At 43.3% G+C, this 27,947-nt stretch overlaps 1 protein-coding gene across 14 annotated transcripts in view; it reads left to right on the top strand.

The window, feature by feature from the left end:
* KCNMA1 (potassium calcium-activated channel subfamily M alpha 1) overlaps positions 1 to 27,947 on the top strand; it is a 725,292-nt gene that overhangs the window by 475,403 nt on the left and 221,942 nt on the right. For all 14 annotated transcript variants that reach the window (XM_035022513.1, XM_035022505.1, XM_035022592.1 and 11 more), the window contains 4 exons: positions 7,683 to 7,758; positions 18,059 to 18,134; positions 20,240 to 20,410; positions 22,036 to 22,127. In XM_035022513.1, coding sequence (XP_034878404.1) covers positions 7,683 to 7,758; positions 18,059 to 18,134; positions 20,240 to 20,410; positions 22,036 to 22,127 — 415 coding nt within the window. The remainder of the gene's footprint in view (positions 1 to 7,682; positions 7,759 to 18,058; positions 18,135 to 20,239; positions 20,411 to 22,035; positions 22,128 to 27,947) is intronic.

Here is a 27,947-nt window from a genome sequence, read left to right as displayed (position 1 = left end):
ATAATCCTGCAATAAACATAGGGCTGTATATATCTTTTCAAATTAGTGTTTTCATTTTCTTCGGGTAAATACCCAGAAATGGGATTACTGGATCATAATGTATTTCTATTTTTGCAGAAACTCCACACTGTTTTCCACAGTGCCTACACCATTTTACATTTCCATCAATAGTGCATGAGGGTTCCCTTTTTTCCACATCCTTACTAATGCTTGTTATTTCTTATATTTTTGATTGTAACCATTCTGACAGGTGTGAGGTGATATCTCATTGTGGTTTTGATTTGTATTTCCCTGATGATCAGTGATGTTGAGCATCTTTTCATGTGTGTGTTGGCCATCTATATGTCTTTTTTGGGAAAAAAAAAAGTAATTAGGTCCTCTGCTCATTTTAAAGTCAGATTATTTGTTTTCTTTGTTGTTTAGTTATATGAGTTCTTTATATGTTTTGGATATTAACCTCTTTCAGATATAGCATCTGCAAATATTTTCTTCCTTTCAGGAGGTTGTTTTTTTTTTGTTCTGTTGATGGTTTCCTTTGCTGTGTAAAAGCTTTTTAGTTTGATATAGTCCCAATTGTTTATTTTCGCTTTTGTTTCCCTTGTCTGGGGAGACATATATAGAAAAATACTGCTAAGACTGGTGTCCAAGAGATTATTGCCTATGTTTTCTTCTAGGAGTTTTATGGTTTCAAGTTTCACATTTTGGTCTTTAATCAATTTTGAGTTTATTTTTGTGTATGGTATAAAAAAGTGGTCCAGTTTTATTCCTTTGCATGTAGCTGTTCAGTTTTCCTAGCAGCATTTATTGAACAGACTGTCTTTTCCCTATTGTATATTCATACTTCCTTTGTTGTAGATTAATTGATCATATATGCATGGATTTATTTCTGGGCTCTCTATTCTGTTCCATTAATCTCTGTGTCTGTTTTTTGTGCTGGTATCATACTATTGTGATTACTATAATTTTGTGGTTTATCTTGAAATCTGAGATTGTGACACCTCCAACTTTGTTCTTCTTTCTCAAGATTGTTTTGGCTATTTGGGGTCTCTTGTGGTTCCATACAAATTTTAGAATTATTTGTTCTAGTTCTGTGAAAAATACTATTGGCATTTTGATAGGGATTGCATTGAACTTGTAAATTGCTTTGGGTAGGATGGGCATTTTAGCCATATTAATTTTTCCAATCCATGAGCATGGAATATCTTTCCATTTATTTGTGTTGTCTTCAGTTCCTTCCGTTAATATCTTACAGTTTTCAGAGTAGAGGTCTTTCACCTCCTTGGTTAAATGTATTCCTAGATATTTTATTCTTTTTGATACAATTGTAAATGGGATTATTTTCTTAATTTTTCTTTCTGCTATTTCACTAGTAGTATATAGAAACACAACAGATGTCTGTATATTGATTTTGTATCCTATAGCTTTAAAGAATTCATTTTTCAGTTCTAATAGATTTTTAATGAAGTCTTTAGGGTTTTCTATGTATAGTAGTATGTCATCTATAAATAGTGACAGTTTTACTTCCTCCTTACCAGTTTGGTTGCCTTTTATTTCCTTTTCTTGCCTAATTGCTATGGCTAGGACTTCCAGTACTATGTTAAATAAAAGTAGTGAGAGTAGACATCCTTGTCATCTTCCTGATCTTATAGGGAAAGCTTTCAGCTTTTCACTATTGAGTATCATGTTAGTTGTGGGTTTGTCATATATAGCCTTTATTATGATGAGGTATTTCTCTCTGTACCTACTTTGTGAAGAGCTTTTATCATGAGTGGATGTTGAATTTTTTCAAATGATTTTTCTGGGTCTATTGAGATGACCATACTATTTTTATCTTCCATTTTGTTAATGTGATGTATCATGTTGATTGATTTGTGGATATTGAACCATCCTTGGAATAAATCCCACTTGATCATGGTAAATGATCCTTTTTGTATTTTTAAATATGGTTTGCTAATATTTTGTTGAGGACTTTTGCATCTGGGTTCATCAGGGATATTGGTATGTACTTTTCTTTTTTTTATAGTATCTTTGGTTTTGGTATCAGGTAATGCTGACCTAGTAGAATGAATTTGGAACCATTCCTTTCTATTTTTTTGGTATATTTTGAGAAAGATAGTTATTAATTCTTCTTTCAATGTTTGGTAGGATTTACCTGTGAAGCCATCCAGTCCTGGACTTTTATTTGTTGGGAGTTTTTTGATTACAGATTGAATTTTGTTACTAGTAATCAGTCTGTTCTGATTTTCTATTTCTTCCCTATTTAGTCTTAGAAGACTATATATTTCTTGGAATTTATCCATTTCTCTTAGGTTGTCCAATTTGTTGGCATATAATTTTTCATAGTAATATCTTATATATTTTTTGTATTTCTGTGGTATTGGTTGTAAATTCTCCTCTTCCTTTTTTGTTAAAGTTTATTTATTTTTTAGCAATCTCTACACACAATGGGGGGGGTTCAAACTCACAACCCCAAGATCAAGAGTTGTTTGCTCTTCTGACTGAGCCAGCTAAGCACCCCCTCCTCATTTTTTATTTTACTTATTTGTTTTATTTATTTAATTAATTAATTTTATTTTATTTTTTTTATTTGTACTCTTTCCCCCTCCTCTCTCTTTCTTTTTCTCAATGAGTCTGACTAGGAGAAGGAAGGAAATAATAAAGATCAGAGTGGAAATAAGTGAAATAGAGACAAAATAGAAAAATAGAAAAGATCAGTGAAACTTAAGAGCTGGTTCTTTGAAAAGATATACAAAATTGATGAACTTTAGTCAGAACTGCTCTTGCTGCATCCCAAAGATTTTGAACCTTTGTGTCTTCAGGGTATGAGTCGAGAGATGAAGGTACTAAGACTGGGTGGAGAGCTCCAGCTCTGGTACAGTTGCAACAGAGGCCCCAGCCAATGCCATGTAGAACTCTACAGCTGGATGGCTCCTTAAGGTTGTCCCAAATGGAGGCAGCGCAGCGAGTGTTTGTCCCCACGTCTACTGGTTATTGGGGGCCATCCCTGGCAAGTGTATAACCTTAGGTGAGACCTCTTCACAAATCAGGGAAGAGTGAAGATCTCTCTGGGGTGCCTGGGTGGCTCAGTCAGTTAAGCGTCTGCCGTCGGCTCAGGTCATGATCCCAGGGTCCTGAGATCGAGTCCTGCATTGAGCTCCTTGCTCAGTGGGGAGCCTGCTTCTCCCTCTGCATGCCACTCCCCCTGCTTGTGCTCTCTCTCTCTCTCTCTGACAAATAAATAAAATCTTAAAAAAAAAAAAAAGAATAAAGATCTCTGAAGAAGGGACCTGGGCTGTGCCTCACAATATCCACTACAGCTCATGTGTGTTATTCATTTAATATAGTCTCAGATATGATATAGAAGTGTTTTATTTAGGATTCTTATAGTTAGTCATTAGTGTGATGAGCTTACCTTTTTTCCCCTCAATGTGTGGAGTACCTATGTCCAGGTAATTCCAGCTTTCTAAACCAATGCAGAGTACAGAAAATGAGAAAATAGTCCATTTTAATTAGTTGGCAATATAATGAAGAAGTTTACTGTTTCTCAATATTTAAAGGAACTCACTTGAACTCATCTGGATCTTTGTGGGGGCATAAATCATGGTTTTTGGTACACACACATTTTCTTCTTTACATATTCTTCTCTATCAGAGTCATTTTATATTTTCCTAGAATATCATTTTATTTCGGAGATTTTAAGTTATAGGGAATAAATGATAAGAATACAATATTATAAAGTAAAAAAGATGAATGATTTGTCAATGAGGCATTGTCCATTCCACCTCTCCCTTTTCTTGGTCTCCTTTATGTAATTTGAGTTGCTGTCTGTATTTCTATAGGACCTCTCTGGGTGCAGCAGAGTGACCATGGTTTATGGCTTTTCCCTGGTTAGGATGCTTTAGATGTCCTAAGGGTGTCAGCCCTCACCTGTCAGGTGAGCCCTCAGTGCTCATGGCTCTTTTCTTCAGGATAAGACCACCCTGCCTGGGTGGTCTCAGTGTTCTGAATGCAGAGTATGTACCCTTTAACTCTCTGCTCATTCTTTTTCAAAAGGCTGATCCATTTCTTCAGTTCAGGTGGGTATTTATTGAGCACTCACCTTACGCCAGGCACAAATTTAAAGCCACGAGCAAAGCAGACGCATTTCCTCCCCTCATCAAGCTGATGCTATGGCTAAGGAGTCAGAGGTAAATCACTTAGGTAAATAAAGCGCTAGTGCTTCGTCATGGTGTGCAGAAAAGTAAAGTGGGCACAGGAGCAAGAATTTGGGGGGCGGAGAAGGAGGGGCCTTGCGGTTTGGGTGGGGTAGCCAGGGTAGGTCTCACTGAGGTGGCTGCAGGAAGGATACCTCTGCGGGAGGTGTGGGCATGCACCCCGCGGCCATGCGGGGAAGACAGCAAGCATGTGCCATGGTGAGGGACCCCGGGGCAGGAGCATGTCTATACTGGCAGAGATGGATCATGGAGGAAGGCAGCCAGGTCAGAAGGAGAATAATGTCAGAAGCAGGAGGAGGCCCTCAGATCCGAAAGGAAATGGGGTGGTGTTGCTTTGGGTCCTTGGAGGACTTTGACTTTTACTCTGTGTGAAATGGGGACATTGGAGGATTTTGAGCAGAGGAGAGGCGTGATCTATTTTACTTTTTACCAGGTTCATTCTGGCTGCTATGCTGAGAATCGGCCAGCAGGGTCAAGGGCAGAAAGCAGTTAGGGAGCAGAAGGGTACGTGCTTCAGATGACCATTTCTCCAGACAGTTTGGTTTAATCTAAGGATAAAATGCAGACTGCTTTCTTTTAGCCCACGTAGAACTTTGTTTACTCATTTGTATTAATGAAAGCCAATGCCATGAAAATGACCCACACAAGGCAGTCAAATAAAAGCCCACCGTTGTTCAGCCCATGAGAATGTTCCTGTATCATCTGGGGTCGCTTTTTCCGGGACCCAGTTCTTTCCTGTCTCCATCCTGGGAAAAGCTGTTCCCTTGAGAACCAGCTTGTTTTTCTCTCCTGTACATTGTTAATCTTCTAGTGTCTCCCTGCTTTTTTATTGACAAAGTGCTCAGAGCTAGATCTATAGTTCACCTCTAGCAAGAGTATAGGACCTGTGGCTCTGCATTCACTGTGTTTCCTACTCTTATTTCCATACAGCTCCATTACAAGGGAAGCTTTTATTCTATTCTATTTTTGTGAGTCACTTTAAAATGTGGGAAGCTACAGACAAATTATAGAGGATGCAAAGAGTATCACCTACAGTAAAAAGAAAGAAATCCAGTTCAAAGCTTGGGTCATTTGTATTCTATTTTTGTTTCCATAAATGAAAAATATATATATATATATACACACAAATATATATATGCATACATAAATATATAAATAAACACACACACACATACACACACACACAGGATTTTCAGGCTGAAACCATTAGCAGCTGATATAGGACTAAAGCATCCTTCTGTGCCCTGACAGGTTTCAGTGCTGCTAGTCTTCTACCTCAAGTTTCTAAATGTGTTCCTTTATCTCCCAGCAGTGTTTGCCGATGATGCTGGACTGAGACCAGCCATCTAGCTTGGGCTGGATGCTTAGGACCAACAGTAGAGTTTATTAAAAATATAGCCCTCAGCCTCTGCTACTCATTCTGATTGAATGAGGCTTGAGAACTTTGAAAATATTTTGCACAAACAATATATTTTCTGGGATCCTGGGTTTTTGAAGACATTTTTTGTTTTGTTTTGTTTTCTTTATTGTTGAACAAGTGCTTGACAGGTATAGAAGTCCTGGGGTAGATTCTCCTTGTCTTAAGATTCTGAGTGTTGCCCATTGTCATTTACACCTACTATTAAATCATGTAGTCTTTGTGGCATTCATGGTGACCCTCTCTCCACCCTGACACTTTTTTAAAAATTTATGTTAATACTTAAAATTTGAAGAAAAGAAGAGGCAGATATTCCTCGACATGAGTTTCTAAGAGTTGGTCATTTATTTTGCTTCTTAATCTCGAGTCCTTTTTGGCTTTCTAGAAAGTTCTTTTCTATTATGTCCTGGCCATTACTTATAATCTACAGGTTGTTTGTATTTCCCTCTGGAACATTTTATTCATAGGTTGGATTTCTGTGATCTCCCCTCCATTTCCATTTTCTTAGATTTCATCCTTTTTTCTCCCTTTTCTTTATGTTCTCTGTGTTCTGGGATTACTTCTCAGTTTTGTTCTCTGCAGTGTTCAGCTGCGTTAAGTGAACCTTTCATCAGTTCTCTTAGGACTGTGTTTTGGCTCCTGGGCCTTCAGTTCATCAACATCCCTTCTCATCTCTGCGCTTTCTGGTTTAATAAAAGTAATATAAATATCATTTGGCATAGAAGGCCAGCATCTTCAGAGAAAATCTTCTGTTCATGAAGGTAAATCCTTTTTAGATGAGAAATTTCCCTTTTGAGCTATTATCCCTTTCTCCCTCTTGTGCAGTGAGATTTTTTTTTTTTCCCCTCCTGGGCTTTGGATTAGTCCTTCCTTGCCCCCTAGTCCTTGAACAAGGCGAAATCTAACTGGGTCCAATGTGGAGCTGTACAGTGGAGAACTTCCCATCTGTCTCCTTCCCTTGATCATTGCAGTGACTCCCCCAGCTTTTTTCCACCACTTCCTGCCTCACGGATGGGGGCAGAATGAAGTCTCACCCAACGGCTAAGAGCTGCCTGTCACCAATTTAGCCCACTCTGTGCTTAGCACTGCACTTGGCACGTGGGGGCGCTTGACAAAACGCTTTCCAAAAATCCGTAAAAGAAAATCCCCTTAGCAAAGGGTGTGATATTGAAACTATCTCAAAGCTGTGATAATCAGCATTTTGTAAGTAATTTTCTTACTTGATGGCCAAGCATGAAAACACCATGAGTGACTCAGAATGTTTTTGACTCATGAATTTGATCTCAACAGAAATATATATTAGCCCTGGCTATTAAAACACAACAATAATTTGTATTTTCTCTAATCCTGGATCGTAGCTTCCTTCCCGGTACCTGCCTCTCTTCTGCTGTCTAGAAATGCTGGCTCTTGATTTCCATTCAGCAGAGGTTGCCAATTTAGAAAGGATAGACATTTATCTTGATGCTTATTAAAAGTGGAAATATATACATTTTGGATCCTGAAGTTACGCGGTGTGAGATCTTACTGATCTGATTTTTTTTTTTTTTTGATTGGGAGAAAAATATAGAACTTTTCTAGAAAACGGATCACAATGTGAGCTATACTCTTCATTTTATCAGCTGAAGATAAAGTTTAAAAAAAAATCAAATCATCAGGTTATCCGATTTGTTTGTAATCTGCTCTTAGCGCAAAGGTTACCCTCCCCCAATCCCAGTACCTTTCAGAGACAAAATCCTCTCAAAATAGTAGGTAACTTAGAAACAATGCTTTAAATCTGAGATGGACAAGAGAGAAGCGTCATTTAACTGGGCTTTCCCCACCTTCCTCTGCAGTGGCTCAAAACAGGCCTCCTTTAATGAGAAAGTTTACCAGTGGAGATTAAACCAGTCAAGAATCAGAATGAAGGACCATGTCCAAGGTACCGGATGGTTTAATCTTCTGCAAGAACTTCATATCCCTTCAACCTTGGCAGCCGTAGATCAAACGGCAGAGTGTGAACATTAAAACCACGCAGTGAGAATAATGTGTCTCTATTTCATTTCTCTTTCCAGGTTTGAGATTTTTAAGAGCTCTCAGACTGATACAGTTTTCAGAAATTTTGCAGTTTCTGAATATCCTTAAAACAAGGTAAGATGTTCATATTCACATTTTTTTCCTTGCTCTGGCCCCCATTGCCAAGTTGTAAATATCAGGTGTTTTTGTTTTCATCATTGTAAGGTGAGAGTTCTGTTAGTCTCAGAAAGAGTGCTCTAGGGGTGCCTGGGTGGCTCAGTCAGTTAAGCGTCTGCCTTCAGCTCAGGTCATGATCCCAGGGTCCTGGGATTGAGCCCCACATCCGGCTCCCTGCTCAGCGGGGAGCCTGCTTCTCCCTCTCCTGTTCCCTCTACTTGTGCTCTCTCTCTCTCTCTGTCAAATAAATAAATAAAATCTTAAAAAGAAAACCAAAAAACAGAGTGATCTAACACAGAGATCTGGAGAAAGCCCAGAGTAGGGCTTGGGTTACTCTCCCCTGCAGAGCTGGGGACTATCTGATAAACAGAGAAACAGCTGTGCATGTGGGGAAGGAGACAGTTTTGGGGGGCTGTGCGGGTTGCTTGGAAATCGGCCATAGCATCCTGGAGAGACGGTGCCCAGTGGATGAAGAATCGAGCAGCTCATTGATTGGGAAGTCCTTGCTTCCAGGTTCTGAATCGCCCCTTTATTACATCACTAAATAAGAAATTGAACCTGAACGTAAAAGCAAGGGAAGCAGTGCTCTTTGAGAAAGACAATCACAAACCTCATATGGCAAACAGAAAATCATTTCATTTCAAAGTACATTTTGGGTGTTCACTTTATAGCCAGGGTAGTCCCTGGGGCTTGCTCTGTGAATTGCCTTTTGGGGAATACCTAAAAACCTCCTGCCGAATGCACCATGACTACTTCTGTTAACTGTGTTATGATCTGGAAAACACTACTGGACCAGGAGGAAAAATCCCCTAGAGATCCCTTTCCTGATGACCTGCGGGTTTGCAGAGCTGGCCCGAAACCAGGCTGCCTTGATGAATAAACTAATAAGAGAGGTTAGACGTCCTCTAATGGAGAATAAGTACAGGCCATAAATTTCTCTTATAGGAAATTACACTTTAAGAAGCTCACTGCTAATGTTCCATTTCCTCCTAGGTTGACGTGTTTGATAAATGATTAAAAACAGGACACTTCTGGATTTTGTGATTTATAATTAATACACCTGCACTTTGGGGGCCTTGGATTCAGCATCGTTTTCCCAGTCACTGAGGCTGGGACTTAGCTTGCCGAACCTGTCCCTGCCAACACATGTGACAGGCTATTGGCCTCCCTCTTTGGGGTTCGTGTTTTTTGTTTGTTTATTTTGGTTTGTTTTTTTTAAATTTATTTTTAATTTATTTTTATTTATTATTATTATTTTTTGGATATTTTGGTTTGTTTTAATTCCACGTCGGTTTCTCCTCGATAACTATTCATCTGTGTGCATGTGGGGTAAATTCGCTTTCTGTTAGCCAAGCTGGAAAGCAAACGAGCATCTACTGCAGTAGCAGTCCTGTCTAGTGTGTCCCAGCCACCCTGCATTTTTATTACCCTGGGGTGAACATTTATTGATGTTCCATTTAATAGTATGTAATATTACTAATATTGAGTGAATATTGTTATTCTTCGTATTTCTCCTGGGTGACAGGAAACTTTCTTGGCTCCTTCTCCCTTTTTATGGCTCTTCTGGGCAATGGACTCCTATTACTCTTGAAATTAAAAGTATCGATAAGCTAGCGGCCCTCCATGCTTACCTTTGTCACAATTGCCCCACGAAACTATATTTTTTAGGGCAGAACTGGTGTGTACCCAGGGCCAAGCGCAGGGAGTGTATTTAAGAGACACTTGTTTTTTCCAGCGTGGAAGGTGTTATGTGGAGTTAACCACACTCCTGAACCTGGTATAAGGCCCCTCTTTCCCTGGTTTGTGTGTATATCATGAATTAGGGGGGTTTTAATGCTCTGACACCAGTGTTTTAAGAATGTGCCATTACTCCAAGGAATAGCGTGGAAAGAAAACTGTGTTCTCATTTTCCTTGCATTCCATATGGATCATTTTTGGACTTGGGAGAACGATAAGCCAGGTGAATAAAATATCTTTTCCTGGACTTTTATGAAGAAACCCACCAATTTCCCATTCCTTGGAGAAGCTTCCTTTCTGTTAGGTGCAGGAAATAGCACTAACATCCCTGGTGATAACCGCACAGTTCAGGTGGTTCATTCTCCCAGTGCACAGGGGAGAGAGCCGAAGCATCCAGCTAGGGAGAGAGGTGACTATAAGTCGGGAGAGAGTGGCCTTAGAGAGGGTCCCCGGGGTGGCAGGCTGCTGGGTGTCTACTCCCCTGAGACCCAAACAGCATTTCCCCAGCACCCCACTTCCCACTCAGTTAAACTCTTTCTGTGGTGGACGGGGTTTTCTGCACAACCCCACAACCTGGATTATCCCCGTTCCTGTTGCTTATCAGGTGACTGAGTTAATTCAACAAGCCTGAATTGAGTGTCCATTCGTACCAGTGGCCAGGCAAGTGCCAGAGTAGCATCCTGCCATCAGAGAGGGCAAGGAGAGGGAGAGCCAGCAGGACCCGTGGTGGGTTGGTGCTGGGACACAGGTACATCGGGGGGCGGTGAGGCACGGAGGAGAGGAATGAAACCAGGCTGGACACCAGTGTGTGGTAGTCAAGGATCTTTTCAAGGAAAAGTGATTGTCTTAGGTAAGCTTCCTAGAAAACTAGGTGTCGTCCATGTGGGGCTGGGCTTGGGCAGGTGAGGGCCAGAGAAGGCAGTGCTGACCTCCAATCACAGAAGTTGCAAAAGCACACAGGTGAGAGAAATCGTTCCTGGGGGGAGCTTTGAGTAATCCTATGGGCCTGGATACTGGGGGCTTTGTGCTAGGAAACCAAAGATGACATTAGGAGGGCCGGCAAGGGCCAGATCCCAGACTCGGAAGAAAACCTGACTTAATTGTAAGAACTTTAGAGGCTTTAGACCAACTCTCTGAGCCCATTCTCTCTCCTTCCCTCTGTGCACCCCCGAGCCCAGATCCTGAAGGCTCTGATGCCGAGAAGAGGAAGGCTTGGTTTTTATAGGGCTTTGGACACAGAGCTTATTTTCTGGTGACTCCTCTGTACTCTGCTGTGTTCACGGTGACCTTCCAGGAGGGTGGGTGCAGCCCTGGAATCTTCTTTAGGGGGTTTTGTCTGGCTTTCTCCGGTGGCCAATCCCCACCACTGATCTGTGGCATTAGGTAGGGATAGAGACTTTGCAAATGTGATTTGAAATAATGGCTTGAAATTGCAGTTTCATTTTCTGTCCTTTGGCTGCCTTGCTTCGCAAAGAGCTGGAAGAAACAGAGCAGAGAAGTATATGGGGGAGAGAGAGAGAATTAAGTGGGCAGCAAAGGAAACCGGAGTGAACAGAATGACAGAGAAAACACAGATGAAAGAAACAAGTCACAGTGATGGGACAGCATCAGGGCCATTCCTTAAACTGCCAGCCAATAGGGCGGCCTACCATGCTCCTTGTCTGGAAAATGGCCTATTGAGGGGGACAGGGTCCCTTCCATGTCATTGTCTGAGCTTTTGACAGTGCCTCAGTGGCCCTGCATACTGACAAGCAGACTCACAGAGGAGATGACACATAATTATTCTACACTCAGAGCAAAATAAGTAGCTCGGTTTTAAAGCCTGTCATTCCACATCTCATTTGGTGTGTACATGTTGACGATGAAAACGTGGGTCATCCAACAATTCGTTTTAAATGGCAATGGCCTTACTAATTATTAAAATAGACTATGCTTGGAGCTCAGTCAGTTAAGCGTCCAACTCTTGATATCAGCCCAGATCATGATCTCAGGGTCGTGAGATCGAGTCCCGTGCATCAGGCTCTGTGCTGGGTGTGGAGCCTGCTTGGGATTCTCTCTCTCCCTCTCTCTCCCCGTCCCCACCCTGTGCTGTCTCTCTAAAAAAAATAATAAGAAGATATAGAAAAGCATAAAGGATAAAGTAAAACTTGCCCAACCCCACCCATGGTTGAGACAAACATTACTAATATTCCCCCATATCACTTTTATTTCCCGCAGAGTATTCCATGATATGTGTGCACCATCATTTACCTAACCCACACATTTTGGGGGAACATTTGGAGAACTAAAATCACTGTACTACAAATATGACCTTGGAAATGGCTTCAAGGTTAAGTTCTTAAAAAAGAGTATTCATTATGGAGATGGCAAAGGGTTGTCCAGGTGGAGGCCACATCGTGAAGGCTCTTACGCATCATGGATTTAACTTGGAGAACGAGAAGGAATCACTGAAGGGTTTAAGTAGGACAGGAATGTGGTCACATTTACATTTTAGAAAGATCTACTAGTCCACCGATCGTATGATGGGTTTGAAGCATCTAAGACTGGAGACCGTTAGACCAGTCAGGGCAGTAATCCAGGCAAGCAGTACCAGGAAATGGCCTTGGGCAGTACAGGTCAGGGTGGAGAGCACAAAGAGGGGTGGAGAGGTATTTAAGGGGCAGAATTGACAGAACCTGATTTTGCTTATAGTTCAGACCATTTATCTCAATTTGGTCTTATCCTGTTGACTTTTCAGGGGTGGGTATCTTACATCTGTCCAGCAAAGGTAACAATAAAAAAATAAAGCCACTGACACCTGGCTGTACCCTAAGCCACAAAGGAGGAAAATAGTGGACAAGCCGAACAGGGACAGATTTGCCCTTTTTTGTAGAAAGTGGATGACATTTTTCAGTGTTAACCAAGACATGTCTTGTTAAATACAGTGAGGGCAAAGATGGTGCACACTAGCTCTGGGTTTGTAGCTATACTTTCAGAAAGAGACAGACTTTCTCTCTTCCAGTATGTATGTGGTCCTGGAAAGGTCTCTGATCTACAGGAACAGAAAGATATCCGTGCCGGCCCTTGGATAGTTCATTGTATCTAGTAATGTAAATTTCCCTCATGGCGATTGAGAACTCATGAGTTGGGGACCCAGCAATGATAATGGACAACATAAAAATGATTTTCATTAGATGAGTTAGGTTCTCATGATAAGGTCACAGTCCATCCCTCCCTCAAGGCACGAGAAAGGGGCTTGAATCTGGATGGTTCCAATCATTCTCACCACAGGGAAGTTCACGTTTGGCTCAGACCCGTGGCCTTGGTCACGAACCTATGGCTATTTCCAGTGGCCCTTTGGCCATGCAGAGCACACATATGAACCCCTGCTACCCTCTCCCTCCTCCCAAGGAGCCCTGTGCAACCTGATAAGGTTCAAATTTCAGAGTATGGAGAAAGTCCACTAAGAGTTAATCTTTCAGAGGGCTTTTAGATGATTGTCTGGTTGTACATTTTAATTTGGAAAGCAAATTCCTAATACTAGTGATCTGTAATGATGCTAATGCCATAAAAATAATCAGATTTCAGTGCTGAATATGGACTCTTTCAGCAACAATGATGAACGGTTCTAGGCACAGCAAGAATTCCCTTAAGCACTTTTAATATCATTATGACAATCATTTAGAAATTAATAATCATCATATCTAGGTTGTTTTTCCAAAGCACCAAGAGGCTCAAAGGCTACGATAGTTTTAATATCTCAAGAGGGCTCCACATAGAGATTGGTGTGGCACTGCTTTGTTCAGGTTCCAAGGATCTGGGAGTGTGTAAGTGAATCAACTTGGTATTTAATTATCCTTTCGGAAAATGAATACAGATTTTCCTCGACTTATAACGGGGTTACGTCTGGATGAACCCATCGTAAGTCGGAAATATCCTAAGTCAAAGATGCATTTGATACACCTGACCTCTCGAACATCATAGCTTAGCCTAGCCTACCTTAAATGTGCTCAGAACACTTAAATTAGCCTACACCTGGGCAAAATCATCTAATCCAAAGCCTAGTTCATAATAAAGTGCTGAATATCTCTTGTAATTTGTTGAATACCGTACCGGAAGTGAAAACCAGTAGTGGTGTGTCAGTTGTTTGCTCTGGTGATCACCTGGCTGACAGGGGGCTGCAGCTCATTGCCATGGCCCAGGATCACAAGAGAAATCATGTGCCTACCACTAGTCCAGGAAAAGACTGAAATTCAAAACTCAAATTCTAGTTTCTCTGAAGGCATATGGCTTTCACACCGTTGTAAAATCAAAAAATTGTAGGTTCAACCCTTGTGAAGTCAAGGACTATATGTACATGCTTCTCTGAGATACCAGCTACATGTTCCTCATCTGCTTCTCCCTCTCCCATGTTAGCTCGCACCTTGGAGGACTCACAAGGTAGAGGCACAGAGGCTTTGCTGTAGTTTGGATTCCCATTGAGAAACTAGTTGGGAGCAGGACATAGTGATGTTCCAGCTGCAACAATGTTCAGTTCACTGGTTACCAGAGTTGCTTCTCCTGATGGCTCATTGGGTGGATGCCTTATATCCACACGTTTTATTTCTACTCTGACAGTCTCTGGTTGGGGGGGGGGGCATCCTTCAAGAGCAAGAACGCTCTGGAAGTCCAGTGAGTAGGGCTCTGGGGCTGACAGGCTGGTCCAGGGAACAGAAAGGCAAGAATTATGGTATCTCTCTGCTTTCAGGAGAAGCTTAAATAGAAGATTTTAAACATTATTTTGGTGAGTTGGTGATTTCCAGTCACAGCTCCAGAAACTACCTAGAGGTGGTTGCATGACCCATGGTAGCATCTGGAAAAAGGGACGAAGGCCAGGATTTAGCAATCTGTGCTTGCCCTTGTAAGTGCCAGGTCCATCCAGAACTTGCAGAGCCATGGAACTAACCACACTGTTGAGCACAGTTGGTGGTGGTACAGGGTCCGCCCTCTTTTCTTAGGTAGGGATAGTCCCGACCTACTTTATAGGCCTGATCAATGGTTAGATTCTCAGAGAGCATTTTGGATATTGACCCCTTCTGCTGTGGGCAGACGGCTTTAATTGTGAGGGACAGACTCTACTTTGAATCGGCCTTGGTAATGACTGGGATTTAAGACAGAATTGGACATGTCTGGATCCAGGGGTTCAGAGTCTCTCATCAGGATTCTGCTTCTCTCTTTATCTCTTTGAGGTGACACTCTCAGGCAGTCTGTCTCCAGGGCAGATGGCCTTCTAGAGCCCCAGACTTAGATTTTTTGCACCCGAATCTCGGGAGGACTTAGATTCTTTCTCTTCCACTCCGTTCCTAAAAAATGCTTCTGATGAGCCCTACTTCATAGCCCTTTTAGAGCCGAGAGTTCCTCCATTGGCCAGTGTAGCTCAGGCCACCCAGGTAGAGAGAGAGGTGGGAGCCTTTGAGTGACACCCCACCTAGGTCAGAGGCTGAGGACAGGACTGTCCTTGAGGAAGGGATGTGGCACCAACCCAGGAGCAATAGAAACAGAGCTCTGTACTGCTTCTCCAAATTATTGTGTTAACTAGGCTTTGAATCAGACAGCCCTGGTTCGAATATTAACCCCACCACCTGCCAACCATGTCTTCTCAGGCAAGCTGCTTAAGTACACCAAACCTCAGTTTCCTTATTTAGTTAGCAGGAACAGTGATAGTACCTGTATCAAAAGGTAGAATGGTAAAAATCTGAAGAAAATGAAGAACCCAACATAATGCCTAGCACATATAATAGGGACTCAATAAATACTGGCAATTTTTGTAGGCAACTCTTATAATCTGGTAACTCTTGAGATGACGAAGAATGACAGAATGGACATTTTTATTGTTTTTCTGTTTTTGAACCAGAAGGAAGTCATTCCACACATTTCAAAAGATCAGTATCAAACAAATTTTAAAATATTTGGCTATATTTTCCTTGAATTGTCAGAACCAACTCTAGAAAAAACTAAGACCACAGGTTCCTCTGCTCTGCTCAATTCCATAAAGAAAAGAAGATTGAAGAAAAAGGCAAGCTGGACTCTGGCCTTGTCCCTGTTCTAGAACTGCTGATCTGGCCTCCACTGAGGGGCTCTTCCTTCAACCCCTGGGCTACACTGGACCGCAGCCCCCTCCTGCCTTCTTCCACATGGTGACCCCAGTGTAGATGTAGTTACCAGAATTTTTCCTTTCCATTCTTTTTTTTTCTGGCAGTTCAGGAGGTTAATCAATATGTCTAGTGAGTCTCTCACCTCACTGGGGCAGTTGTCTCTGACCTTTTCATATCCTGTGTAGGGGCGTGGGGCAGACACAGAAGACTGTGACAGACACCAGTCTATGACTTTGTAGGCCAAAGGCCAAGAGGACTTTGTAGTGGCCAAGAGAGTAGACTATGGCCAAACTGCCCTGGCTCACATTCCAACTCCGCTGCTTTACTGTGTGAGTTTGGGTCTGGGTGACGTCACAGAGTTGTCATGAAGAGTAGAGGAGTGAATACACTCGAAACACTTAGAATGGTGAGCACGGTTCCCCATGAGAAAGAAGTAGGAAAGGGCAGAGAACAGTCAATCAAGAATGATGGACTGGACCACCTGTGGGTGGCGTTACACCACTAGAGGGAGACTGACAGAGGTAGAAAATAAAGTTTGTTTCCGCAAGATGCAGCCAGGAACACAAGAGACAAACAGCAATCAAAACAACATTACAAAAGATGTGTTAAGACGATGGGATTGATTACCAATGAGTGGGGCCGGAAGTAAGAGCCAGGAGGAGTCACTTTGTATCGCAGGTGCGGGGACCACTTTAACAAGGACGTGGGGATTGAACCAGGTTCTGAAGAAAGGGAAATATTTGCAAAGATGGAAAGGACCATCTTTGATAGTAGTAAAAACAGACATAGGACACAAGTTTGGCTGTGATGGAGGTTTCAAGAGTGGATGTTGAAGAGGTGGTAGGTGAGCCTGAACCGTCTGCAGGTGTTGAGGTTGGAAGGAGTTTGGACATAACATTTTAGTCAACAGGGAGCCTTTGGATAGGGAAGTGACCTGCTAACAACAGCGTTCAAGGAACTGGACCCCAGCGGGAGTGAACGGGGTGAAGCTAAGAGGGAAGAGTGCAGGGGGAGGGGCGAGTTCACTCAGGATTTATGCATAAAGGCCCTACTATGTGCCAGGGACTCACTACCCTCATGGGATCCAGACAGACAAGGCCTCTGCTTTCAGGGTGCTTAAACTATAGTGAGTCCCAACTGATCCACTCAAGGAACACTGGTGGATGCTGACATTATTAGGCAGGAGGTTGTGCGGGAACAGGATATTCATATAGTCTCAGATTCTCACTGCATAGATGACATATTAATTACAAAGGGAAATGAGCTCCTTCCAAAGGGAAGTGGCAAGATTTCATGTTCCCACCTTAACCAACTGACTAGACCTAGTGTAATTGAGTGGAAATTTCCTGATGTGATGACAACCCAGGCAGATATTCTTAACAGAAGCATCTAAACAGGGTCTACTCATGGGGGAACCATCAGACAAATCCAGAATATGGGACATTCTATAAGACAGCTGACCTGAGTGCACAGAAAATTAAATGAACAAAGAAAAGGGCAGGGGGGCAGATGAAAGGAGAACAAAGCAGGGGTTAGCAAACTATATAGTACAAGGGCTAATCCAGCCCATTGCCTGTTTTTGTAAATAAAGTTTTATTGGAACACAGACACATCCATTCTCTTACTGACTTTTATGCTATAGCGGCAAAGTAGGATAGCTGCCACAGAGACTCTGTGACCCACAAAGCCTAAAAGATTTACCATCTGTCCCTTTATAGAAAAAGTTTCCTGACCCTTGGAATAAAGAAAGCAACATAATAACCAAATGCAATGCCTGAATCTTGGCTGGTTCCTGCATCAAGGTGAAAGAATGAAAACATCATTAAATAATTTCAGGGCAACTGGAGAGATTTAAAGAGAGAGTGCATTTTAGATGACATTCCTGAATTCATGTGAATTTTCTTGGGCATGACAACTGTTGCATGGTATCCTTCTTAAGTGTTAAATGCTAAAGTATTTAAGGGTTGTGTCATGATGTCTACAATGTACTTGTAAATGGTACGGCCAAAAAAAAAAAAAAAAAAAAAAGACTAGAAAAAGAATACAAAGAAAATGTCCAAAATACTAATTGCTCACTCTAGAAGAATGGCATATAAGTGTTTATATACTGTTCTTTCCATATTTCTGTAGACATAAAAATTTTCAAAATAAAATTTAAGTAAAGAAAAGTTAAACCCAATAGAGGGGCTAATTTAGGGGTCACTTTTAGTGGTCCAGAGTCATTTTTCTATTGGCTCTGTCCCTACCTACCAAGACTGTCTTCTGGGACCTTCCCTTATGATGGAGGAAGCCCTGGGGAATAGAGTTGGGCTACCTGTCCCCTAAAGATTGCTGTCACTCTGGAAGGCAGCCCGAACATGGTCTTCTCTTGTAACTTGGGGATTTTGCTTGTTGTCTCTTTTGCACAGTAATTCCATCAAGCTGGTGAATCTGCTCTCCATATTTATCAGCACATGGCTAACTGCAGCCGGGTTCATCCATTTGGTAAGTATCCTTGACGATGCTTCAGCTCTGGCTTTTCTGCAGTAAATCTGTCCCTGCATCATTTTATTACTTGAAATTTTTCTCCCTGAAGAGAAACTTCAGCCTCGCTGCAGAATATAGGAGGAGAAGCAACTGCACGGTTGTCTGGGTTTCCAACCCTTTTACCCAAAACTAGTTCCAAATGGTGAATGATGTTTGCTTCATTAACCTGCGTTTTTCAGCTCACTGGTTGGGTGGATTTTCCCCTCTGTCTGCAGTAACCCCATTCAGCCACAAGATGGCAGTGCTTCCTCAGCCAACACTTGAACAGGTCTTGGTGACAAGGTTGGGAGTTTGACCCACATCTTTTGATAAACAACAAATTCACATCCCTCAATTTCTTTCCACTTCCCCCTTACAAAAAGCCACCTTTGATTCTTTTGCCTGATTACTTGTCAAGTTATTTTGTATCTCCAAAACGTTGATTCTTTTAAATTAATGACTCTTTGAAAGGTTTCCATTATCAAGTCAAGCTATTCTCACCTCCTCAAGGCAGGCCTTTATTCCTGCTTTTAGGGACCACAGCTTTTGTTGGAAGCGTGTTTCATACAAACACAAACTGTTAAAACTGGAAGGAGCCTCATCTAACTCTGAAGCTTTGAGTAAAGGTGCCTTTCCCTTGCTGAGACTCTACTTGTGTTAAGGGGCAGAGGGGTGCCTTTAGTTACTTCCCATCATCAGGATTTATGTAATTATCGTGGGAGGCAGGCCTGGGATGGAAGCCAGGGGACGGGGGGCTCTCATTCAGTCACTATATCTGAGGGCTTCCCCACCCACCCTTTCATGCTGATGGAATTCTTGGCTGAAATCACTCTTAGTAGGTAAAAACCCTAATCACCATGTATGGTCTTCAGTATTTCCATGAGGTGAGCTCACCTTACATTTTGTGATGTAGCTTCTGCTCCACCAGGAAACCTCCATGAAAATGGCACGTTGAGCTCAAGAAGTGATGTGCGAAAGAGGCTAGGTTTTGGAAACTTTCTGCAGAGGAAGAACCAGAGGCTCAGTGGATTGGGGGCCTGGAGGCTGGCTGCCCACATGGGCCATGCTGGTGGATCATAGGCACTGCCCATGCGCTGTACTGCAGGGCTGGGATCCGGGGTAGACCTGGAGATCCAGCCCACATTTCTCCCTCTCTCCTGAGAGTAGTAGCTAGAGTATCTCTCCTGCCTCCCCCACAGCTTTGTTGGTGGATCATATCAATGGGAAGGTAAGGTATTTTGTAAAGTTGGGCACACTGCACCCCTGGGGAAAAGGGCTCCCAATTCATCCACTCCCCTTGGGTTTAAGTATTGCCTCTGGCTGATTCACCAACTGCAGAGTTGAGTTGTTGCTACAGAGATCGGAAACTGTATGTTGCGCAAAGCTGAAACTATTTACTATCTGGTCCTTTACAGGGACAGCTTGCTGACCCTCCATCTAAGGGGTTGCACAAAAGCAAATTGTTCTCATGAGCTCAATTTTTGTGCACTCAGGGAAATTCCTGCCCTTTGCAGGGTAGAAGAGCCATCCTTGACATTCTGCAAAGCCGGGAGAGCAGAGTCAGACTCGGAGAGATGCTGTTTGGGGTTCGGGTGTAAGGTCTGAGTGAGCGAAGCCCACCAGGCATCGCCTTGATCAAAACGATGAAAAGAGGAGGCCCCTGGTGAGAGAGTCTCAAATTTCTTTGGGTGTACAGGAGCCAGGCCCTCCGAGACTGAGCAGAAACTCACAGAGAAAGGTCAGGGCACAGCTCTCTGACTCTTTCCTTGAAGAGAATGCTGTAAAACGTGGCCAGGGGCGATGCCTTCAAACTCTGCAGGCTTCACATCTTTAACAAGGAGAAGAAAACGGACTAAGGATACATATCTCTGTTCCTTACCCTCTCTGCCCCATCAGCTAGGAAGGCATGTGTGTGTTACTACCACCCGACTCTCTCCATTACCTGCATGGAGGTTCCAAGTCATTACTATAAGACTCACCTGGGGCCGCAGACACCTCGTGTTGAGCCTGCGGAACCTTTTGTGTTCCTGGTCTATCCTACGTACATAACGTCATCTTTTTTCTTCCCTGTCCCCTTGCTTTAGGTGGAGAATTCAGGGGACCCATGGGAAAATTTCCAAAACAACCAGGCTCTTACCTACTGGGAATGTGTCTATTTACTCATGGTCACCATGTCCACTGTTGGCTATGGGGACGTTTATGCAAAAACCACGCTTGGCCGCCTCTTCATGGTCTTCTTCATCCTCGGGGGACTGGTAAGAACTCTTGATTATGATGTTGATTTTTGTGGTCATTAATATTTTCTATGGTCCGTTTCTTTAAAGCTTTGTATTTTTTGATTCTGTGTTTCTGCATCACCAGCAAGTGATTGCCTTAGTGTTACAATCAGGCTAAGTAAATCCAAACGCAAATCGTGACTTTTCTGCATATTTCTTCGGAATGTTAGACTTGTCTCCCAGAGGCCCAGGCACCCTGCCCTTGTCGGGGTCAGCCTTTTAGCCAGGAGGAAACCTAATTGTCTTAAAGAAAGTGATGCTCCCTTATTAAGTGAGAGCGTCTGTCCCTCAGTAATGTAATTCAGCCGCTGATACTTTCGGCAAGGACAGCTGCTCTCACCTGACCCAGTGGATGCTGTGGAGACTCTGTAGACAGTTTGCAGTTTCAAAAGCTCCCCCACACCCTTTACCATCCTCCCCTAAACTTCCAACAAACACTGTGGCTGGGGCCTGCCCTGAAGAGTAGGGTCCCCACAGAGGATGGAAAGCCTACGGGTCTCATGCAGGTGGACATCATTATGTGAGCCGAGTGTGGTTTTGTAAATGGCTGAGTAGCTCCACGATGCAGCGACCCGTGGGATGTTCTTCCTCCCCCTTTGTAAGTCAGAAGGTTTCGCTATTTGCTTTTCTGGTCTTTGCAGATCCTAACAGTCGGTTATGATGTAATTTTCAAGGGCGATTTCTGGCAACACATGGTCGGTTGCTGCATTTTGTCTTTCAAACTAGCTCGTTTTAAGTTGAGATTTTTGCCGCGTCTGCGGTAAGTGATTAGAATCCTCCCTCACACAGAGCTTTCACGTGTGTACGCCGCACATACATTTATAAGATGCATATATATCTCTCTGTTCTGTATGCATACGACATATATACATTTAAAAAAATGTATATAAATGTACGTGTGTGTGTGTCCACTAACACAAGCATTTCCTCAGCACTTGGGAGGTCCCTGTAGATACTGAGACCCACGAATCCAGCCACAAGCACAATGTTTGTTGGACAAAACATGGCAGATTTGTGTTTCTCCTTGCTATTCTGTCCTCCCATGTGATTTCCTAAATTTACCTTTTGTGCTTTTTAGTGATTTTTTTTAAATGGAAAAAGTTTATATTATTTTAATCTTCTTTTGGTGTTTATTGTCTTTCGTCACTCAAAAAGGCATTGATTCTCCTGTGAATTTTAACTAGAAAGAAAGGTCTTACCTTGCCGTTGTGTGTGTGTGTGTATGTGTGTGTGTGTGTGAGTGTGATTTCACCAGCATGCACCCCCTGTAGTGAACCCTTCAGCAAGAAAAGCTAGATGTCAACTTATTTATTCCTGTCTCCTTTGCATTTTTCTTGACTGTGATTTTTTTTTTTTTTTTTTTTTTTGGTAGTTGTCTAGGTTGGCTAATGTTTGTTTGGTCCTGTGTATTTTCAGGAGCTTGCCTTTTTTGTGCTTTTGTGCTTTTATCTTTATAATCCACCGTATTAGTATATACCTTTGCAGTCCTAACCCTTTTGTGTTTTTGGATCTTAGAGCCCCCCCCCCCCCCCCTTCTGAAAAGGTCACCACCTTTCTTTGGCCTGTCTTTTCAGTCTCTCTTCTGTCTCCTGTCTTCTCCTCAGGCCATGTTTGCCAGCTACGTCCCTGAAATCATAGAATTAATAGGAAACCGCAAGAAATACGGGGGCTCCTATAGTGCGGTTAGTGGAAGAAAGTAAGTATGCCAAGAGGTTTTGCTGCTTCTGCTGTGGTAGAATCCTCTCTGCATGCCATTTTTTTTTTTTTTTTTGGCTCTTGTTTCTTTGTTTCATGCATGTAGGCAATGTTTGCCCGCTACGTGCCCGAAATTGCTGGTCTCATCCTGAATCGGAATAAATTCGGCGGGACTTTTAACAAACATGGAGGCAGAAAGTAAGTCAGTTGCATCAGAAGAGATGGGGTTGAGTGATTTTCCAGAGCCCCTCTGGTGGTGACACCTGAATGCCGCCCCTGAAGCTTCTGTGAGGGAAGGGCCACATTCTGTGTGGGGTGTGATGTCAGAATTACCCCAGGAAGCTGTCACCCGTGGACTGACTACCCAGACCTGTGCCCGTTCGTGGCTTTCTTCCCCACCCATCTTTCTGAGACACATACTGCATTTCTCCTGGAAGGGATCCCTAGATAACTGGACCTGTATTTTCTGTTCTAATCTCTCCGCAGGAAACCAAGCTCATTCATTCTTCACATCGACTGGCTTAGTGATTACATTCTGGTCCCCCAGACCAATGTGATGCCATCCTAGGGGTTTTTTTTGTGCAGCAGTAACATGGGATTGTCCTCCAGCAGGGAAGCCTTAGGGAGGGCAAGGTCAAGGTCACCTGGCCTACCGTCAAGGCACTGTGGCAGCCAGGAAACCAATTCTCTTTAGCCAGGAGACACCGAGCTTGTCCTCAGAGGGACTCATTACTCAGTTGAGATTCCTTCTGGGCAAGATAGTCTATCTATGGTATGTCAGGGCACGACATACTAGTCCTGATGGGAGTCTTTTGTTTGGGTCCCTGTACATCAATGCATTCTTCTTAGGGACTGTTTCATTTTGTGCTCCGATCATTTTATCAATATCTGTATCAATGCATGGGTTCATTATCAACCAGAAGGTTGACTCCTCTGTAAACAGCAGGGCCGTAATATCTCTGTCCTCTGCCAGAGCACCAGGCAGGGCTGGTGGCAACTATTCTTTACTTTACTTTTTTTTTTTAAAGCTTTTTCTTGGGTCCTCAGCTTTGTTGTTTTTGTTTTAACTTCCATAGAGTAAGAGGCACACAGCTTTAATGTACAGCTCAAGGGATGTGTCCCTATGTGCACACTCAGTCATTACCATCCAGAACGAGATGAGAGTATTTTCATCACTCAGGCCCCTTCCCAATCCTAGAAGCTCCGATCGCAGAACCAGGTGCCCCTCCTCTGATAAATTTTCAGATGAACAATTGAACAGCCTATTTTGTTTTTTAAGAGAAAATAAAAGCATAGCACTGCCCTTCCCCCTCGCCTCCTCCTTGACTGGCGGTCCTATTGGATGGAGCAAACCTCATCTCCTGTTGGTGATCCCAGTGTATCCTGAGCTCAGGTGTCCAGTCCTTCATTCAGAAAATGAGGAGGTGGAAAAAAAAAAGACTCATTTTCTTGAACTACCCACAGGATGCCAGTTTCCTTTCAAAGGAACAAAGGACAGTGGGCGAAAGGAGGCCAGTTGGCGTCTCTTCCGTGGAGGCAGCACATTCCTCCACCTTCCCTCTAATGGAGCCCTCCTCTTCCTATTATCTTAACAGCCCTGGATGAGATGAGAACCAAGCTGTTCTGATTTCTGGGCCATTGGTTGGATCCAAAAGGCCAGAGAAGTCCAGAGATTCCCATTGGTCATTTATTCCATTGCCAAGAGGAAAACAGCTCCTCTGTCCATTTCGCCTTTAAGGTGTGAACAGGTCGCCATAAAGCAGAAGGCATTCTGAGGAACTGGGCTCTCTTTATGGCCTCCCACCCCACTAGCTCAGCCAGCATTTCCTTATCACTGCCCCTGAAGAAGCCCATAAAGTCAATTGCCCTAAAGTCTATGTTGAACATATTTCTAGACTCTCACTCCAGGTACAATGTTTTTCCTCTAAATAGTTTCCCTGGTCCAGTGTGGGTGGGCCGGGTGGCTGGTGGCTTTTGTCGGTGGGCGCCCTAGAGGGGGCCTCAGACCAGCAGTCTCTCACCCGCCCCTGGTCGGATCTGGTCATCTTTCTCGCCTTGGCACTTGCACTCAAACCCTCAAGTGACTTCAGATCACAGACTTGCCATGGCTTTTGTTCTGGCTCCGTCTCTGTCATCTTTTATCGTGCCCTTTTAGCCTGTTTTTTTCTCTTTCGCTTTTTTTTTCTCCCTTTATGAAAATACACACTTTGCTTTTAATGTGCTCTTTGGGTCTCCGATGTCCCCCGACCCTGAGGACAGAGAGTAGGTCCTGTCATCAACACTGGGACCATTCACTTTACTTTACGCATTGTTTCCTGGTTCAAAAGCTAATTACTAAGTAGTTTAAAAAAGCCCTTTGGTCACTTAGATCTTTCATCAGAAAATATAAGCTTGGGAAAGGAACGGTAATAAAGGGCCATTAGCACCCTTTGTTTGATGTTGTTTTCCAGTCAGTAGAACAAGATTGATGAAATGTTATGTTTGGCCAAAATTTGAGTTTTCATTTGGAATTCAGTGTTGAGAGAATGGGCTGTCAGAATCAATAAGTTTTCTTTCGCTTGGGATATGGGCATGTGGTAGTAATTAGCAATATAAGGTCTTTAGTTGAGCAACCAAGCATGGACTCTGGCAACAAACATAATGAGAAACTACAGTTGTTCTACTTCTAACGTCAAAAAGTTTCCAGATAAAATTAAGTGCATTTGCAAAAGGAAAGCAGCTAAACTTTGTTGAAAGATAGAGTTCAGACTCTTAAAATAGCATGCTTTGCCCCGTGTTTTTGTGTATGCAAAAATATACGCCCTAGACCCACGGACACACATACGTATACTCTTCTCCCTAGGATTTCATCAAGTGGATGCCCAGAATGTAATTAAAACATATACATAGTTAAGGAGATTGTTTATGTGTGCATATTTTACTCAGAAATAACCTCTTGAACAATGCATTAACTTGTCAGAGAATTTAAGGTAACTTGTGACCCAAAGCTACAGACACGCACAACTTTGAAATCTAAAGATGATTTAGAGTGAAAAAAAAAAAAAAAAACCAAACAAACCCCAAAACCAGAAAAACAAAAACACAAAAATTAGGCAGGGAAAGTCAGGGTTTTGTTTACACAACACCCAATTTCAGGATATTGGAGAACATGGAGATTTTGTTGGCACCTCATTACCTCATTTTCTGTTTTCATCTACGTGTTTGGCATAAGGTAAACACTCCACGTAGCATCCCCAGAACATCTTCACCATCAACATGGGATCAAGGGCCCGGAGTGTCTTTTTCCAATGCTTTTATCAGTGTTCATCACTTAACCTCCCAGAGGACATCCAGAGCCAATGGTAGATGTGGGGACGTGTGCATGTGTGAGTGTTGGCTGTTCTCTACTTTATCTTATTATGATTATGATGTATCAGGGCTCCTAAGAATAGGAATTGGGTGTCAATAACCGGGGGTTCAGTGAGTAGCTTATGCAGGCAGTTTCTGTGGGTTGGAGGTCTTGGGGACAATTGGCTTCTTGGGCTGAGACCCCAGATCTTATTAATAAGGGTAGCCCACCTGCAGCCCAGCCTGTCCCCTGGGGTACTGTCTCTTCCTCCTTCCCTTCATGTAAAATCAAAGCTGCTCAGAGGTGGGGGGCAGGAGGGTGAGGCTCCCATGGCCTTCGGGATCCGGCTTGCTCTCCTTCCTCCCACAGCCCTTGCCGTGTCCCCCAGAGATTTCTTCTCTGTGTGTGACTCAGCCACTCCTGCTTAGTTTATGAGAACTGACAAGATCATGGTCCGAGGTCACATGGCCAAGGGCCATGGAAAATAATCAGCCACAGAGAGGAATCCATCTGCTGTAACCCCGTTGTTAGAGGTGGCCAGGCCAGGGAGCCATCCAGACTGTGTATATCCCATGATGGGCTTCTGGGGCCCCCAACTGAGGTAGTCCTCGGCCAGATGTTGGGGAGAAGGGAGAATGGATGCGTTTGGATTATTCTACTGGTTTCTGGTAGCCAAATGCTGAGAGGACACAGAGAGAGGAGAATGAATAATAGAGGACAAGAAGAAGGCAAGAGGGGGCCAGGAAAGTGAATGAGGTCTACTTGAAGGAATGGTCCCCTGGCTCATGAAGAGTCTGGGCCCCCCTTCTGGTTGGGGGGAACAGTTGTTACAGACCAATCTGGCTCTAGTTCCAATGTAAGAAAGCTGTGGAACTTAAATGTTATGACTTCCCTTAGAACTTTTCTTTATATAAGAGGAGTGCCACATACTTGCAGTTGAGAGTGAATCACTATGGCCGAAAGCCTTAAGACTGCCTTCTTAGACAGTAGTAATACCTACAAACTTGTGTATTTCTTAATCCTCACAGCAACCACATAAGGAAAGCATTATCATCTCCCTTTGCAGTAGGTGAGGAAACTAAGGAACAGAGAGGTTATGTGACTTACCTGATGGCACACAGTGAATAAAGGCTAAATTTGGGATTTGAACCCAGGGGCAATTTGTTTCACTGGGCCATGCTGTCTCTAGAGATCATCTCCTGAGATCCCTTTCTGTTCTGAACCCCATGGTCCTATGGTTGTATGTTTTCCTCCACCTCTACCCATGAGTAGGGCCACAACACTGTGCACATGATGGAGAGGAAGAGAAATATCTGAGTATCACTGGGGGCTTCTCTCTTCCTTATGCTCACCTATTGCTTCTAAGGGTCCTGGCCCCCTGGGGTCAAGGGCCAAAAGGTGGAGAGGGGACAAAACCATTTCTTCCTTGATTTTTCTCATTTGGTGAGGCTAGAAAGGTATTTACCTTACATGCACACTTGTAACAATGAGGGGCTCTTAAGGATGGACAGACAGATCATGACCAAAATGAGATTTGTGCCTTATTTGTGGGCCTCAACATTTTCAACCCCTTCCTGGGGAGTTCATTTCCTAGGTTACCAGCCACGGCAGAATGTGGTGATCTGCCAGGTGCAGGATACACCCCCTCCACCCCCCGCCCAGGCAGAGCCTACCTGAATGGCATCTTAAGAAGAATGTTTCCTGCCCTGGCAGACATACTCACCTGCTCCCTTACGTTCCGTGGGTCGTCTGGGGGCAGTTTTTTAATTGTCAGTGAGAATTAGAGTAGCAAGAGACCCTCCTGGAAAGTCCTGTGTTAGATACACTCTCTGGGTTTATTTCAGAGCTATGGGTGGGAGTGGTAACCCTCAGGAGGCTGGGTCTTCCTGGAGAGAGTTAGGGCAGTCTGCCTTCAACATGAGGTGTCACCTCTGGATTGTAAGTGGGAGCCCTAAAGCCATAGAGGTCGGCAGAATTTATCATGCTTTTCCACTTAAAAATGAAAACAGATACTTTATTATGTTCTTTAATGCAGTGGTCATATTTTAAAGAACATTCAATGACTTAGACAAGAATTTCATGAGCTAAGAAATATTAGAGCACAGTTTGTTTCCTGCCTCACTCTCTGTTCCTGTTATCATGTCTACTGGCTCATTTTCAGTCTGTGGATGTTCACCGCGTGCCTCCGTGCCCAGCACGATGTGGTTTGTGTTGGGTGCCAGGGGTTCAGTGGGGAGCAAGCTACCCGTGGAACCTGTCCTCATGGATGTTGCAGCCAGTAAGAGGATACAGGCAGTGAGCAAGGCGATGACTGATGAAAACACCAAGTACAAATTTTAATGCATGTGGCAAAAAATGAAAACAAAAAAGACTGGGGCGCCTGGGTGGCTCAATCGTTAAGCGTCTGCCTTTGGCTCAGGTCATGATCCCAGGGTTCTGGGATCGGGCCCCGCATCGGGCTCCCTGCTCGGCAGGAAGCCTGCTTCTCCCTCT

This window comes from Mirounga leonina, unplaced genomic scaffold (assembly GCF_011800145.1).
Source record: "Mirounga leonina isolate KUSES-001 unplaced genomic scaffold, KU_Mleo_1.0 Mir_114, whole genome shotgun sequence".
NCBI lineage: Eukaryota > Metazoa > Chordata > Mammalia > Carnivora > Phocidae > Mirounga > Mirounga leonina.
This window is presented reverse-complemented; position numbering and strand designations above follow the sequence as displayed.